The sequence below is a fragment of the Cydia pomonella genome, chromosome 1 (genome assembly GCF_033807575.1).
Source record: "Cydia pomonella isolate Wapato2018A chromosome 1, ilCydPomo1, whole genome shotgun sequence".
Lineage (NCBI taxonomy): Eukaryota > Metazoa > Arthropoda > Insecta > Lepidoptera > Tortricidae > Cydia > Cydia pomonella.
In genome coordinates, this window is record NC_084703.1 from 11586852 (window position 1) to 11603288 (window position 16437).

At 36.8% G+C, this 16437-nt stretch overlaps 1 protein-coding gene across 1 annotated transcript; it reads right to left on the reverse strand.

Annotated features, from left to right (window-relative positions):
* Nucleotides 1-887: 887 nt before the first annotated feature.
* Nucleotides 888-15883, reverse strand: LOC133534758 (putative serine protease K12H4.7). Its single transcript, XM_061874024.1, has 9 exons — nt 15568-15883; nt 14482-14669; nt 7802-8037; nt 6759-6894; nt 5974-6121; nt 5271-5430; nt 4677-4809; nt 3661-3827; nt 888-2077 (listed from the first exon to the last, which is right to left on the reverse strand). The coding sequence occupies exons 1-9, from the start codon at nt 15754-15756 to the stop codon at nt 1968-1970; spliced, it is 1467 nt and encodes a 488-aa protein (XP_061730008.1). The 5' UTR covers nt 15757-15883; the 3' UTR covers nt 888-1967.
* Nucleotides 15884-16437: the final 554 nt, after the last annotated feature.

Sequence of the window (16437 nt, forward strand, 5' to 3'; positions counted from 1 at the left end):
TAGAACAAGTCTGGGGGATTGCCACAATATTCGAGTAAAGATGACATTTTAGAGCGTTTTCTTATACATTAGTAAATATAAATTTTAGCTAAATATAATCGTGAAGATACAATAGCTAAACAATAACGAAGTCAATTTATTGTTCATCTGATTGACAATGTGTCAGTCAAAAACGTACTTACTCATTTCAAGTGGCGATATCGTTTAATAAAGAGGTTGATAAATGATAAGTGATAATTGTTTATGAAAATCAAAAATACTATTTGAAATCACCTATAAGTGGTTTGACGTCATCCGCACTTTTTGTCCGACCCCTGTTAATAATTAGCACAAAGTTTCCTTTCTGTCACCTGTGATCTAGCGATAGCACCGCTCGTGGCTAATAACAGAAATAACCCAATTCTTGAACGGCATAATCGTCACATTTCTGACAAGTAAATTAAGGGTCCGCAACGAGGCGAGCCTCATCGTGCATGTCGTATTGGCAGGACCTATCATGGTTTTCGCGGCCTCTTAAAAGGCTGTTCTTCCACTCATCGCGGTTTGTGGCTAGCGGCCCGATTCGAAGAATGAAATACGATAACGATAAGTTCTGGTTTAGAAAAGTTCTCATTTAGATATCGTTTGTATGTCGTATAATTGACAGAAGCAGCTCGATTCGGGCAACCAATGTAACGTTGACGTTAGAAATATCGTAGATAGATCTTATTGGGATCACAGCGGAATCGAAATAAACGTCATTTTTGACATGTCGTTTAGTTATCGATCTTTTAAAGATCTTTCCAAGATCTTAAACATGTCTTAATCATTCTTCGAATCGGGCCGTAGGTCTTCCCATGAGTTGCATAATAAATATTTAATGACGTGAAGTCAAGAAAGAAAAAACATTTTGTGCCAGATAAGTATAACATTTATTTAGATATAGCCATTACTTATTATCTATTTAACAAAAATTGTTAATAGGAATCATATCAACAAACAATAAGAGACTGCTTCTGTAGATACTTCTAATATCTTGCGAAAGTCAATAATCATTTAGGGATGCTGCAGCGAAAGAGTAGCTAGCACAGTCAGCAGCAATAGTAGCTGATGAAACAACGCGCCAAAAGCATCTGACATCCCAGATAACTTTCCAAATATAGATTCTAAAATTCACGTTCCAAAGTATATATTTTGCAGTCTTAGTTGTTCTATATTAAAAACATCACTTTTTGTTAAGCTGTTACAGAATGGTAGACACTTATGAAGCGTTATTTGATCCGCTACTTTTGATGCTGACTGTACTACTATTTAGAAATATATACGTATATTTTTAACATGTCGGTGTAAAACATGTTTCCCGATAAATTATTTTCCTGTAGGCCTGATATGGTTGAGCTTTTAGCGCTGGCCAAAGTTTCATACACTTTCCATGAAATGTGTGCGAGAGTAAGGGCTCATTTAGACGGCACGCAAACTCGCATGCGATTTTAGTTTCATTGCGGACTATTGAGGTTACATCCAATTCAGCAGACCGATCAAATACCGCAATGTAATTAAACTCGCATGCGAGTTCTCGCACCGTCTAAATGAGCCCTAACGCTTGACACGATAGACGATTAAAATGCAACCATTATATAACGTACTGGTTTTTTATAAATTTCATATTAAGTGTGTTTCTATGGAGACTACAGATGTGCAAGTAGCGAAAAGTTACAAAAAAAATTGGCAAAGTTCTTGGAAATTTCACAGGAAACCAAGGTAACGTTCATTTTGGAAACTTTTCGACGGCACATCAGTAACGCTGGCTCAAATTCTAGGCTTCTGGTCTGGCTTAACATTGAGGCCATATATATAATAAACGTAATTGACATATACATATCAGATCGTACCACATCTCACATATACGACAAAAGCAATACTGTCGATAACAATGTAATCAAATATGAGCATTCAGTAAATAGAGAGCGGATTGGTTGGTTGACCGATCACGAAGCTATCCACTCGGAGAGGAGTTGTTCGATTTTGACTCTTGCGGCCTTTAGCTCCGGCAGATCTTTTTCGCTGGGAGGGTACATGTTCGCGCAATGCGCTGTGCCTGTAATTAAATGGATTATTTTTGTAAGAAGTGTATCTAACACTAAACTGAAATCGTACAATTATCATGAGAAACATACAATTGGGTACTTGACGTATGTTGAATATTATAACAGGACCGGGGCAAGTGGCGTACTAGAAGAGAGGCCTATGCTCAGCAGTGGGCGATAAAAAAAAGTGGAATTTAAAAAGACATATTATGATTATAAAAAAATGCAAGGCTTCAAAATCTTTTTGAGTTTCAAATATAAATAAGAAAATTATACCATTCGATTCCTTAAATATTATTGAAAAATAAATTGTATTACAACTATATACATAAACTCAATATTTCACGGTCAAAATAGCAATTTTCTTGATCTTCCATACATTTAGGACAGACTAATGTAACGTGATGTCACATTATATTATCATTTTGTTAGAGGCGTTTCAATCGTCGAGTGCGAGCGTCAGACTTTAACTCTCTTTTCTGACATTTGTGTTGCTTAAATGTTATGAGTCCTATAGGGAGCGTGCATGAACTGTAGGAGGCAGCTCAGGAGCTGTCAGATTTTTGGTGCATAAATGTGATGTTTATTGTTCCGATGTAGCCTACAAGATGGCAGAACCTACTATGCACAAGAAAACACCTGACGTGTAAATGTACATGTTTATGGTTCCGATTCAGGCCACAAGATAGCAGACCCTCCAACGCGCACGGTCCCTATATAGACATTTGATCCTCAGGAAAATCAAGATCGATTGTGTTTTACAAAAAACTGTCAAGTAGCCAATTGCATATTATGGCTTAGAAACTAGCACGAGATCCAAAACAAGTGTACACAGCATGCTTTACAAGTAAGCGCAAATGTTACAAATTAATTTAAGACCATATCATAGCTCCAGTGAAAAATATCAGAGAACAAATAACTATCTAAACTTTACAATAATCGCAAATGAGACAAAGAGTCGAAGCAGATGTCATCGGTTAGGAGAGAGGAGGAGAAAACGATGTCATATATTTGATACCACGACGGTGGTTGGTATAGGTAAGGATACCTTGGTAAATAACCTGTTAGGCCTGCGAACACTTGTCTTGCCTTTCAATGGTTATGCATTGTTTTGATGTCAATAGTCCAGACGAAAACACAACAGGAATCAATTTCCCATATTAACCCGCTAGCTTGCTTCCAGAAAGTGTTTAGAGAGAAGGGGTACTCAACATCAATTGGGGTCGAATGCTAAAAAGGTTAGGGAGAAGATCGAATCTAGATAGTCAAATCGCCCTTCTTGCGGGACCGACGTGTGTCCTGACTGAAAAGTGACTCAAACCGCTCTCCCAACAAAACACATGGCCAGCCCATTGCCATATCAACTTATCACTTGGGAATATATCACATACAGGACCCCTACCGGTAAAATCGAAGTTCTTCAATTGCGGACATTTTTCTCTCTCACTCTAATTACGTCTTAATGAGAATAAAAGAGAAAGATCCCCGCAATTTGCGAATTTCGGTTTTCGCGGTAGGCCCCCAGATACCCGGGCTATGTCGCTTACATTGATGTCGAGTCGTAATAGTTGTTCATCAACAGACATATACCGACCGTGTATATAGATAGCCGGCGCGTTGTCCCGCGGCGTGGTGACGCCGAGCGCGTGCCACGGGTCCACGGAGCCGTGCACGAACACCACGCGGCTTACATTGATGTCCAGCGAGCCATAGTAGTTGTTCGTCCAGGCGGCGGCGTCGTTTACAAATTTTTTGTTGAACCTGTGAATTAATTAGCTGTTATAAAATTTTCCTTTGTGCATCACCGACGCAGCCCTAAACGTTATGACATGTCAGTCAGAAAATGTCGCCCCAGTTCATATTTTTCCCACGCCGTATGTTGTCGTCGCTTGTATTTTCCCCATCACGCACTTGGCGCATTAATATTATAAATTCAAACATTTCTCGAATTACAGATTTAGTTTTTTAAATGCAATTTGTCTAGAAATTCGCTTCCAACAATGGAATCCTGCAGAATCTAAGGTGTAAACTATTGATGAGAACCAGGGGTCGGACAAAAAGTGCGGATGACGTCAAACCACTTATAGGTGATTTCAAATAGTATTTTTGATTTTCATAAACAATTATCACTTATCATTTATCAACCTCTTTATTAAACGATATCGCCACTTGAAATGAGTAAGTACGTTTTTGACTGACACATTGTCAATCAGATGAACAATAAATTGACTTCGTTATTGTTTAGCTATTGTATCTTCACGATTATATTTAGCTAAAATTTATATTTACTAATGTATAAGAAAACGCTCTAAAATGTCATCTTTACTCGAATATTGTGGCAATCCCCCAGACTTGTTCTAACTAATTTCAAATAATTATACCTTATGGTAACAAGTTTCGTGAAATTTATTTTATTCACTACATCACCCTACCACCTGTATTATTAATTCCATGGATTTATTTACGATTATTTTGTTACTTCATTAATACTACTTTGTTACTACATGTCACACGGAAGTTTAAATACAAACTCAAACATCATCCTGTGTGCAAGATTACGTCATTTTTACGTCATCCGCACTTTTTGTCCGACCCCTGATGAGAACTAACTTCTTCCCGAATATATCCTGGCACTGCTGAATATAGAAGTCCACAGGGAACTTGTCACCGAAAAATGGCGTGGTGCCCGTAGACGTTTGGTAGAAACCAAACTCGGTGCACGTTTGATACATCCACTGGCGGGCTGGAACATACACAGCAAGCATTTGTATTGTATCAACTGTCAAGGATCTTAGTTTAAAATTAAATTAGAATTAATGTTATGAAATATATCGTTGTTAAACATGACTAAACAAAATAAAATACACAGATCTAGAACACACCTATAGATCACACACAGTTACCTAGAGTATTATTTACAAAAAGGTAGTTAGTCGATAAACGAATGAGTGATTTTTCATCAATATAAACAATCTATGTGTAGGTATTTGAGCTAAATATCTTGAAGAAACTTTTTAGTCAGTCTTTCAGTTAGTTGTTGAACTTGCTATGCGTACGGAATAAAATCTATAAATCATTTCAAAATCCCTTTCCATGACATATTAGTGACATACAGTACCAATACCTCTTTGAGATATTCTGTATAGCATTGCCTTTAGGCCTAACAACCAAATTTTAGATGTCTTCTGTTGACTGTACGTGTACCTCCTTCGTTGCTCCACGAAATGTTCCTGAGCTCCTGTATCATGTTGTCGTAACTGTAGTCCAGGCAGGTTTGGTTCTCCACTGCCAGTATTACGGAGTTGAAGTCTGCCAGCTTCATGTGGGACGGCCGGGCGGTTTGCTCAGTAAGCATGTTACATATCTGGAATAAACAATTAACTATTTAAAAAATTAATGGCAATCGAGCTCTATGGAACCATTTGAGGAATCAATCCCCACTAAAAACGCTTTTTGTTTTGTTTAAATGCATAAGTTTGAAATGTTTGGTTTGATACTGTGCATGCAATACAGCGTGGGTTTTTCCTTATTAGCAATAAATAGGTACATTGAATTTTTTTTTTTTATATAGGTTAAACACATTAACAAATAAATAACAAAATATATAAACCAATATACATTCGAATAAGGTAGTCGATGACCGCCGTTTGAGAACTGTCACTAGATCGATTAACGTTTTAGTAGTGCAACTTCTACTCACAAGTAGCTCTCTACCAGTCGACTTTTATTGTTATCGAATAGATCGTATTATCCTTAAAACGTTGGACACCAAATGAAGAAAAGTGTACACTCCAGGCATTTTACGGGCCGCGAGTATGGCAACGAATAGCAAACTAACTAGAAATTAAAATGTGCGGCAGTTACAGAACTTAAAGTTAATGTTATTGAATAAATAGGCGTTTCTTACAGTGTTAATAGTGACGTTCCTGTACTTGGGATTGCTGCCGATGCGGTTGTCTTCGTTGTACTGCACGACGCCCGCGAAGTTGTTCGCCAGCGTGTCGTAGAAGTTGTTCAAGTCGTTCGCTGTTGCTCTGTCGAAGGGCTGGCAGACTCTACAAATACAAAAGCATGTATTCTTCAGAGGCCTACCGTGTATTCATTTTGAATTTAGAACCTTCTATTACATGATCCGTTATATAATTAAATCAAATTAAATTGCATTTATTTAAGACCAACTAAGGATCAAAATTGTTAGTAAGACATTAAATCTTACAACTTACTGATATGTATGTATATACATATATGTTGGCAGAGCTCCGTCGTCTCTGGGAACGAGATAATGATTTTCTCGTTTCACAATATGCCTAGGAATTTCATGGATTGGTGGATATTACGATCGGCCGACATATATAATCATATCATGATAGATAAGTTTAAATATATTTTCGAATATGTGCAAAATAATGTACGTGGGGACGGGGACTCACGAGCACAGGTCTTTATACTCGTACTTGCTAGTAAGGGAAATTGTAGGGAAGACTGTTTGTTGCAAATCGGTGTGAGTAATTGTGGCAATTGTAGGTGTACATTTCATTTGTTTCATTATAGGATTACTTCGTACATAAAAATACACCAATTCTCCCAAAATTGATATGTGACAAACCCGATCAAAACGTAGGTGGCCACCATGCGTTAACAGAATTTTATTTTAAGACATTATTATTTAGTAGGTATAGAAGACATATTTACTTGAATTCGTGTTGAATAAGAGTAGGGTTGGTTTCCATCAGTTTAATGATTTCCGCGTGGCCCTGTTTAACTTCGTAGGCGCAGTCTTCCTTCCCAGTTTTCTCTCGTAACGCATCTATGACAACTTCGAAGTATTCTGGAACAAACAATTATTAAATTACTCAAGGAACTAATAATTGAAGTGAAGTAGAATAGTGTAATTGGCGCAAATAGAGAATCCCCAACTACGGTTAGCAAAAGTATTGAACTTGACGAAATGTTGAAATGTTATAGATCATGGTGTTATCACTTATCAGCCCTAAAACAATGTTCGAGTATTTCGAGTTCCTTTCGTGTTCCTAACTATAGGCGCTGAATCTTTAACATACTTTATCGTTTTATCAGATAGGTATCTATTCATTTTTTCTACTCGTCGACTGTAATGGTTGAATTAAGATTTCGTATACCAAACTATAATTGCGTACTTTTCATGTAAGGACTCCCACTAAACTATAAGATCCATTTCGATACGCTGCACGCTGTAGCCACCTATAAAAAAATTAAACAATCACGTGCCGCCACGCTCTCATAGAAGATTCAACAGGCGCGGGGCGGGAGTCGCTCGTTTATGTCTACATTTTTATCTTCTGAGATACTTACCAATTTTCATTAAATATTTAGGTTTTATAGTAAATTAAGTACTATTTTAGATGACTCGTAGAAAAAGTATTGCATACAATAGTGATATAATCAAGCTTCTCAATTTCATACCTTACTTAGGCAACTCAGCAATCTTCGTTGCCTAAACACGGTACTCAACTGAAAAGCTCTCTACGATTGTATAAAATACTATTTCTGCTCATTCCTACCATTGCTAATCGCTCATTTTTTTAACTCATTTCGCTCGTCGCTGTATCGCTGTTACGTCGTCGCTCGTTTGGTGCTTGTTATGGTAGTGTAAAGTGTGAGGTAGCTATTAAATCGACTTTACAGCGGGCTCCTACGTGCCGCCGAATCCGTCTTGCTCCAATATTTCTATTGTACCAGCTGTGGTAGTGACGTACCTACAAAGTCGACTTTAGCCAGCAGCGGGCCGCTTGAAGAGACCGCGGCGTGCACCAGATGCGGGTACTTCAGCCGCAGCCAGGCGGCCAGCGAGCCGGGGTAGGAACCGCCGAACGCTATCCATTTCACTCCTTTAGCCAACTTGTACTTGTTGTTCATCGCGTGTATGAAGTAAGCCAAGTCTGCCAGTGCTTGCGACGATGATAAGTACTGCAGGTTCTTTACTGACATATCTCTGGAATACATAGAACAGCTCGTCAGTTAGGTCCTCTAAATGGGCCTAGTAAAATAAATAATTAGAATGTTGTTTAAAGGAAAGTTGAATGAATGTCAACTTTCCTCGATTTCCAAGTTGCATCCTAAAGGAGTCCAGGGTCACACTGTGTGACGCGGACCCCAAGTAACCATGGAACAAAAGTGAAGCTACATTTTGGCCAACTGGAATGAGATGACAAGGTACCTACGATTCCACTTGCTACGATTAGGGACGGCTGGTAATAAATAAATCTGTCCTCAGTTGCTGCCACGACCTTTTTAAATCATGCTTAAGCATGCGGTTTTTAAATATCGATATTAATTTGGAATACATCAATAGGTTGTGGCGACTCATTCCCAGTAGTATCTAGTAAAAATAACTGGGAATGATTCCTTCTTAGTCGTAAGAAGTGGAAATTATTTCTTAATTGTCCCCATTAGTAAAAGGTGGGAAATTATGTACAATTTAATGCGACTGAAAGGCCAAGCAATAAGATTTGACGACCGGTCTGGCCTAGTGGATAGTGCCCCTGTCTATGAAGCTGATGGTCCCGGGTTCAAATCCTGGTAAGAGCATATATTTGTGTGATGAACACGGATATTTGTTTCTGAGTCATGGGTGTTTTCTATGTATTTAAGTATTTATAATTATATGTTATATACATGGTTGTCTAGGTACCTAAAACACAAGCCTTATTGAGCTTACTGTGGGACTAAGTCAATTTGTGTAATAATGTCCTATATTACTTATTATATTTATTTATAATAAGAACATATAGAGGGAAATGCTTAGAACACAATTTTGACCCGACTGCCAAAGCGAGGAGGGTAATGTTTTTCGAGTGTATGTATGTATGTATGTCTGTTTCTTTGTGGCCTCCTGTAGCCTAAACGGCTTGATGGATTTTGATGTATGAGGTATCTTTAGTTTCGTCTTGATCACGGGAGTGTCATTTTTTTGGGGGTAACAAAAAGTTATAAATAAAAAAATTGATTATTATAAAAAAAAAAAAAAACAAAAAACCCGACTGCACACTACAAAAGAGGAAAACACCCCACAAGAATATTGTTGTTGATGGTAAGTATCGCAGGCGGGGACCAACAACCAAAATGACTATAAGTAACCCTCTGTTGGAAGTTAGAAATTAAACATATCAAGTCCTCAGTCGTATAGGATCTTCAAACCCTCTTCTCGCCCCCAGCTCAAGGGCTAGGGCCGGAGACTTTTGATATGTTCATCTCCTAACTAGTCCAAACAAAGTTACGAAGTCATCAATAATTATGTTCCAAGCATTTCCCTCTATACCCTTTTTTGAGCATTTGTTGCCTGACCTATGATGACTATAGGGTGTAGACGAATGGGAATAGGCCTGGAAACAGTGGCAACCTGGTCCAATATATTGGCGCAAGTAGTTTTTAGGAATGCGATCCATCTGAATCATTTAACCTACTAACCCAGATCAGAACATGAATCGTTTATTATGCTTGTGCGGTCGAGTTCACAAACAAGCCAATGTTTCAGAAAATACCTTTATTTACACGCATCCAAGACACTGACAATAAGGAAGTGTAAATATATTATTGGAACGTTAACGGTGTTTGTGAACTCGACCATACGGCCATTATTGTTTCAAGTATGTACTGAAATAACATACGGGTACATATGTATTTTAATTATTCATGTTCGAAACAGTGTTGTTTACTCATGTTACGGTAGGTATTTATGATATGATAACCCTTGTTCTTGTTAGGTAACTACTTTAACTAGGCATATATGGTTGATTCCTACCATGTTGGAACAAAAGCAGATTTTTGGTTATTCGCCTTTTTATATATCGGTTTTTTAGCATTAGAAAGAACTCCACAGAAGTAAACATGCAGTTTTTACCAGGCTCTTTAATTGTTAATCTAGCATGGTTTACTTATTATTTACATCAAAAAAATTCCGCAAAAAGTTACTAGATACTTGTACTTGCTTCTGCGAAGTTCTTCTAATGCTACGAAGTATAGGTTTAGCATGCAAGGTTATATGATCCGAGCTAGTGGTCAGTAAAGTATGTACAGTCACGTTCACAAACATCTTTACAAGCCAACTCTAAGGCTCTGATAATAAAATTGAATGTTGGCTTGTAAAGATGTTTGTGTAGTCGATCATACCTAATAGCAAAGAATTTTGAAATATAGATGGATTTTCAAAGATAATTTTGTAGCCACAGTAAATTGACTGCCATCCTGAGACACATGATTAAAACTTTTAAAACGCCATTTGACTTTGATCCTTATTCTTTCACTGTGTATGTTGAATTTGTTAAAATCATCCAGCCATCTTACCGGGCGTTGGTCAAAGGTTGTGGCGCCATCGCTCGCATCGATGCCGTTATACTTTTTGCATTTGATATATTGGATGGCGCCAGCGCCACTTTATCATATTTAACAAATATAACATATATCGGTGAAAGAATAAAGATCAAAGTCAAATGGTGTCCTAAAAGTTTTAATCATGTGTCAATCCACCACTTTCACATTCTCTTTGCTAGTAGGTCACAGACTATTGTCCAAATTATTATCTGACAATCTGGAAACCATATTGCAAAGACATATTAAAGGTCCACCAATGATCAAGAAGTGTTGCTTTTATTTTAGCAAAATCGACTTTTGTTCCCTTCGGCAATTAAATAATTCTAATATTTACATATGTGACTAGTATGGCATTACGTCCTAGGTACATACGGTATTATCTTCAGCACATGGCACATATGTATGTATACATGATAAGAAAGCATTTAACTGTTCTTTTGTTATAAATTATTGTTAACTATGAAACAGATATGCAACATGCCTCAGCAATAAGGAATTCCAATGGCATATTTAAACATTTTGCGTATTTATTATAATAAATGTAAATCATAAATATGTACAAGTAATATAAGACAATTTTACACAGATCAACCTAGTAGGGGCGTAGCTACCGCCGTATCTGCCGTATCAATTATACGGGGCCCTCAAGCCATGGGGGCCCCCAATGTGCGTTTTTGTGAGAAATCTTTACCCTTCCTAAGGGCCCCCAAACAAATTTTTATACGGGGCCCCGGCAAGGCACGCTACGCCACTGCTGAACCTAGTCCCACATTAAGCTTGTGTTGTGAGTACTAGATGACGATATATGTACCAAAGTCTAGTATAAGGTCCCACTTTGACGCTTACCATAAAGACGAAAGGGTGTAGCAGGATAGCCTAGGAAAAATTGCCCCCAGCGATTTTGGGCCGAAACTGTAATCAAACGATGCCTTTTGGGGAGGTTATACTCTGCACAAAGTTTCATCCCTCTGTTACCCCCTGGGGGTGAAAAAATCCCGATTAACCCCAAAACTGTTTTAATTATTTTTTCCTAAACTATGAAAGTGACGAATTTCAAATTTCGTACAAATATTAATAAGACTAAAAGCTATGTGCTAAAAAAATATTAACCCCCTAACCACTGAAATTCTTGTAAAAAAAAACAAAAATAAAAAAAGAATCAACCTGTATATCAAGTTTGGCTCATGGTACCACACCATTTTTTTTTTTCAAAAATGAACCAGTTTATATTCTACATGATACAAAAGTTTCATGGACCTACTCCAGAAGGAACATTGCGAAATTAATATGTATTGGCTCTTTGGTGCGTACTATTCATTGAACTCCCACTAAGAGCCTTGCATTATTAATAAACAATGGCTTGCGATCGGACCGCTGCTCGTGCCCGATTTGAAAAAGGTGGGGATAAAGAAGTATGAATCAAACTCATTTGTACATGGATCTCAAGTTTGGCTCATGGTACACAGACCATTTTTTTTTTTTTCAAAAATGTACCAATTTATATTCTATATTATATAAAAGTTTCATGGACCTACTCCAGAAGGAACATTGCGAAATTAAAATAAACGTACTATTTCGTAGCTACTAATCATTATACTCGTATCATGCTTAATACGCAACGTCTCGGACCCGAAAACAAAATAATTTAAAAAAACCGGCCAAGAGCATGTCGGGCCACGCTCAGTGTAGGGTTCCGTAGTTACTCTTCCGTCACAATAAGCTAAACTGGAGCTTAAAGTATAGTAAATTGTTAACCAAGGGATGAAACAGTACCTTTCACGTGAGTTAAACAAATAGGCAAATTTGCATAATCAGTACCTACTAATTAAAGTATGTCTTTTTACTATGAAGGGGAAACTTTTTGCGATAACTCATAAACAGCTAAACTGATCATGTCCGCTATAGTTTTCATTTAATGTCTTTCTTAAGCTCTACTTCCACGATTTTTTAAATATTTTTTGGACCTATGGTTCAAAAGTTAGAGGGGGGGGGGGACACATTTTTTTTTCTTTCGGAGCGATTATCTCCGAATATATTCACTTAATCAAAAAATGTTTGTTGAAGACCCCTATTAGTTTTGAAATACCTTTCCAACGATACCCTACACTGTAGGAATGAAGCAAAAAACAAAAATTCACCCCCACTTTACGTGTAGGGGAGGTACCCTAAAAAAATTAAATTTTTAGATTTTATTGAACGACTTTGTCGGCTTTATTGGTTTATCCATGCCAAATTTCAGCATTCTAGCACTTACGATCACGGAGCAAAGCCTCGGACAGACAGACAGACAGACAGGCAGGCGGACATGGCGAAACTATAAGGGTTCCTAGTTGACTACGGAACCCTAAAAATGTTTTTATAAATACAAATGAGTTTGATTCATACTTCTTTATCCCCACCTTTTTCAAATCGGGCACGAGCAGCGCCAGCGGTCCGATCGCAAGACATTGTTTATTAATAATGCAAGGCTCTTAGTGGGAGTTAAATGAATAGTACGCACCAAAGAGCCAATACATATTAATTTCGCAATGTTCCTTCTGGAGTAGATCCATGAAACTTTTGTATCATGTAGAATATAAACTGGTTCATTTTTGAAAAAAAAAATGGTGTGGTACCATGAGCCAAACTTGATATACAGGTTGATTCTTTTTTTATTTTTGTTTTTTTTTACAAGAATTTCAATGGTTAGGGGGTTAATATTTTTTTAGCACATAGCTTTTAGGCTTATTAATATTTGTACGAAATTTGAAATTCGTCACTTTCATAGTTTAGGAAAAAATAATTAAAACAGTTTTGGGGTTAATCGGGTGTTTTTCACCCCCAGGGGGTAACAGAGGGATGAAACTTTGTGCAGAGTATAACCTTCCCAAAAGGCATCGTTTGATTACAGTTTCGGCCCAAAATCGCTGGGGGCAATTTTTCCTAGGCTATCCTGCTACACCCTTTGCTTCTATATATTTTATATGAATAACCTCCTTTATCAAAGCATCCTTATGAGAAGCGATAAAGTGAGACCTTTTGCTTGGAAATGACAAATATATATATATTATAGTTATATATCAACACTTATATCTACACATAGAAAACATCCATAACTAAGGAACAAATATTTATGATAAACACAAATAAATGCCCTTACCAGGATTCGAACTGGGGACCTCCCGCTTAGTAGGAAGGGTCACAACTGACGTGAGAGTCAGAATCGCGGGTGTACCTAAATAAAATTAAATGAAAACCATACCATATTTTTGTACCTAATTTGTACTATTTAGTACCTCGTTTAAAAATTTTTGTACCTCACGGTACGTAAAGTTATCATCAAAAAACAGGTCACCCGCCATCCTGACAGTCAGAATGGCGGGTGTACTTTATTACGCTATGTTCCCGTGGTTATTGATAAATTCTATAAAAGCCAAATTTTTGTACCTTTTTTGTACCTTCATATTCAATTATAATATGAGTCATTTTATTTGTGCTTTCCCAGTTTTACTCATTTTATATTTTGCTTGCTATTACAATTTTGCAGGCGTTATAATTTTTCAAGTTATCGATTTAATTTTTAAGAAAAAACGCTAAGGTACAATTATTTTTATTACACCAGGATTTAGTACCTTTAATGTTTAATCTGTTAAGTTCAAATAACTCAGTAAATCATGTCTAAAAAAAGTCAGGATGGCGGGTGACCTGTTTTTTTATGATAACTTTACGTACCGTGAGGTACAAATTTTTTTAAACAAGGTACTAAATAGTACAAATTAGGTACAAAAATATGGTATGCTTTTCATTTGATTTTATTTAGGTACACCCGCCATTCTGACTCTCACCAACTGACTAGGCCTCAAATAATTAGATTGTAGTAAAACTGTAGTCAAAATGGTGATCTGTAATTTGGCACACATATTTGTTTCATAACATATTGTATCATCAAAATAATATATTAATAATTATTATATTAATTTTTAAGAGTCAGGAGAGTTTAATTTCTGTACTATCTTATATTTCACCTTGTATTTTTAATCCATTGCTAGAAGGTCTAATGCAATAAAAAATAAATGTAAGTTCTTACTCTGTAGGATGACTTTCTCCATAATATCTATGTTCCAAATTGATGCACAGAGCATTAAATTTCGTGGCATAATCTATCCAAGCTCCTTGAACCATCCATTTGGGGTCGGCAGGGCCCTCACCCCCTATCATCAGGAACACGGGACCAGGGTTGGAGAAGTCATAGAAAGTGTCATTTACAAAGTAGCGCTGAAAATGTACAACATCTAGAAATAATCAATAATAATTGAACCACATAACTATTTTTATAAAAAAAAGCAGGGGTCCCAAAACTTATTGAGCACATGGTCACAGCCAGGCTTCTTTGTCTTCCTTTTTGCAAGCTTTTATTTAACTTGCCCTGTTAGTATGTATGAGACAAATCTTGCAAGCTAAATTTGACCCAGTTTCCAATGAAGCTGAAAATGTCCATACATATGTAAGTCGGGTGACAATGCCATATTATGGTACCATCAAGCTGATCTGATGATGGCAATAGGAGGTAGCCATAGGAACTCTGTGATAAAACAATGCAACCTAATTGTGTTTGGGGTTTTTAGAATTGTCTTGATGAGTATTAGTTGCCTGTGGAAAAAAAAAGTACAGTCAGCTTGTACTAAAAATGAAATTTTTGCCAAGAACTTTGTTGAGGGATCAAATTGGCAGGCTAGTAGGCAGTTAACCCCCCAACTCAAAAAGAAGGGTACTAAAGTATATTTAATCATTGTGTATCTATGCCTGTCTGTGGCTCATTTCTCTCAGAAAGGTGAGAACTAGTGAAATTAGTGGTAACTAGTGAGAATAAGCCCAAACTATGTGAAAAAGGTTTTTAAATGGATAGTTTTGTCTTTTAAGATGTTTCATAGCTGCTAGTTTAGTTTAGTTTTTGTTTTTTATTGTCAGGGAATGATGATTTTTAAAAATTTCAGACTACAAATGTGCAATAGAGTGCTTAAAGGCAATTTCGAAAAAAGTATCGTAGTTTATAAGACAGTATTACAAGGCCAATAGGCCCGGGGAAGGGCATATGATACTTTTTTATCAAGGAAATTATCATCAAACAATATTATCCACAATTCTTAATAAATAAATGAAACATGAAATTCACCTGCTTCCAAGTCGTCTGATCGGCTGGACTGAAATGGTCAAGCTTTTGCTTAAACCACTGCGCTTTGGGTAATTCCACATTTTCAACATGAGGTGCGCCCAAGTTACCGCCTTTGTCACGTCCAAGGCGAAATCGCAGGGCACACGCCGCTTGGACAATAAGTATACTTGTAAAGTAAATGAAACGCATGGCGTAAAAATTATGAATATTCCATGCGATACGATCCTCAGTTCAGTGTGTGTCTGTTCAGTGTTCTGTTGATACGAAAATTACGAAAACATGAAACCGGTAACCGCTTTTATTATGTTATGAGACAGTTGACATTTTACGTGGGTTGCCAGTTTTTTTTCACAAAACCCTCGAAATTTAAAAATAATATACAATAATGATTTCGGTGTCGTGGAGCAAGAGAACAAGACATCATACAGAATTCAATGATGAGCCTAATGATGTTGCTAATTATTTATTTTCACCAATAATTCCTACTTAATGTGACGTCTTGTCGCTTTCTGTACAGCGTATGTCAAAAGCCATACTGACCATAACCTTAATTACCTTGTATAAGATTATTTTTACTTGAAAAATAAGAAAAATTAAACTAATTATCTTTAAAGAAAATACTACCATATGATAATGTGGATCATTTAGAGTCAGAAAAAGTGGTACTCGATCACAACCCAGAAGTCACTCTGTATAGTCTGTCAAGCCATTTCTGCCAATAGAAAGAGCGGCAAATTTGAAAATATGTATGCGCAAAGGAAAAAGTAAAGCTTGATATACTATACTAAGTAAGTAAACATCAACAGTACCTCATTGTAAATAAAATAAGTAACTATTTTTGACAGTAACATCACACGTAGAGCTGGAACA

Excerpts from the sequence above, each read along its gene's own strand:
- LOC133534758 (XM_061874024.1), bottom strand. The coding sequence starts at position 15,756 with ATGCGTTTCATTTACTTTACAAGTATACTTATTGTCCAAGCGGCGTGT. Across the intron at positions 14,670-15,567 it reads ATCAGACGACTTGGAAGCAG|CGCTACTTTGTAAATGACAC; the intron begins GTGAATTTCATG and ends GTACATTTTCAG. Across the intron at positions 2,078-3,660 it reads GCCGGCTATCTATATACACG|GCACAGCGCATTGCGCGAAC; the intron begins GTCGGTATATGT and ends ATTTAATTACAG.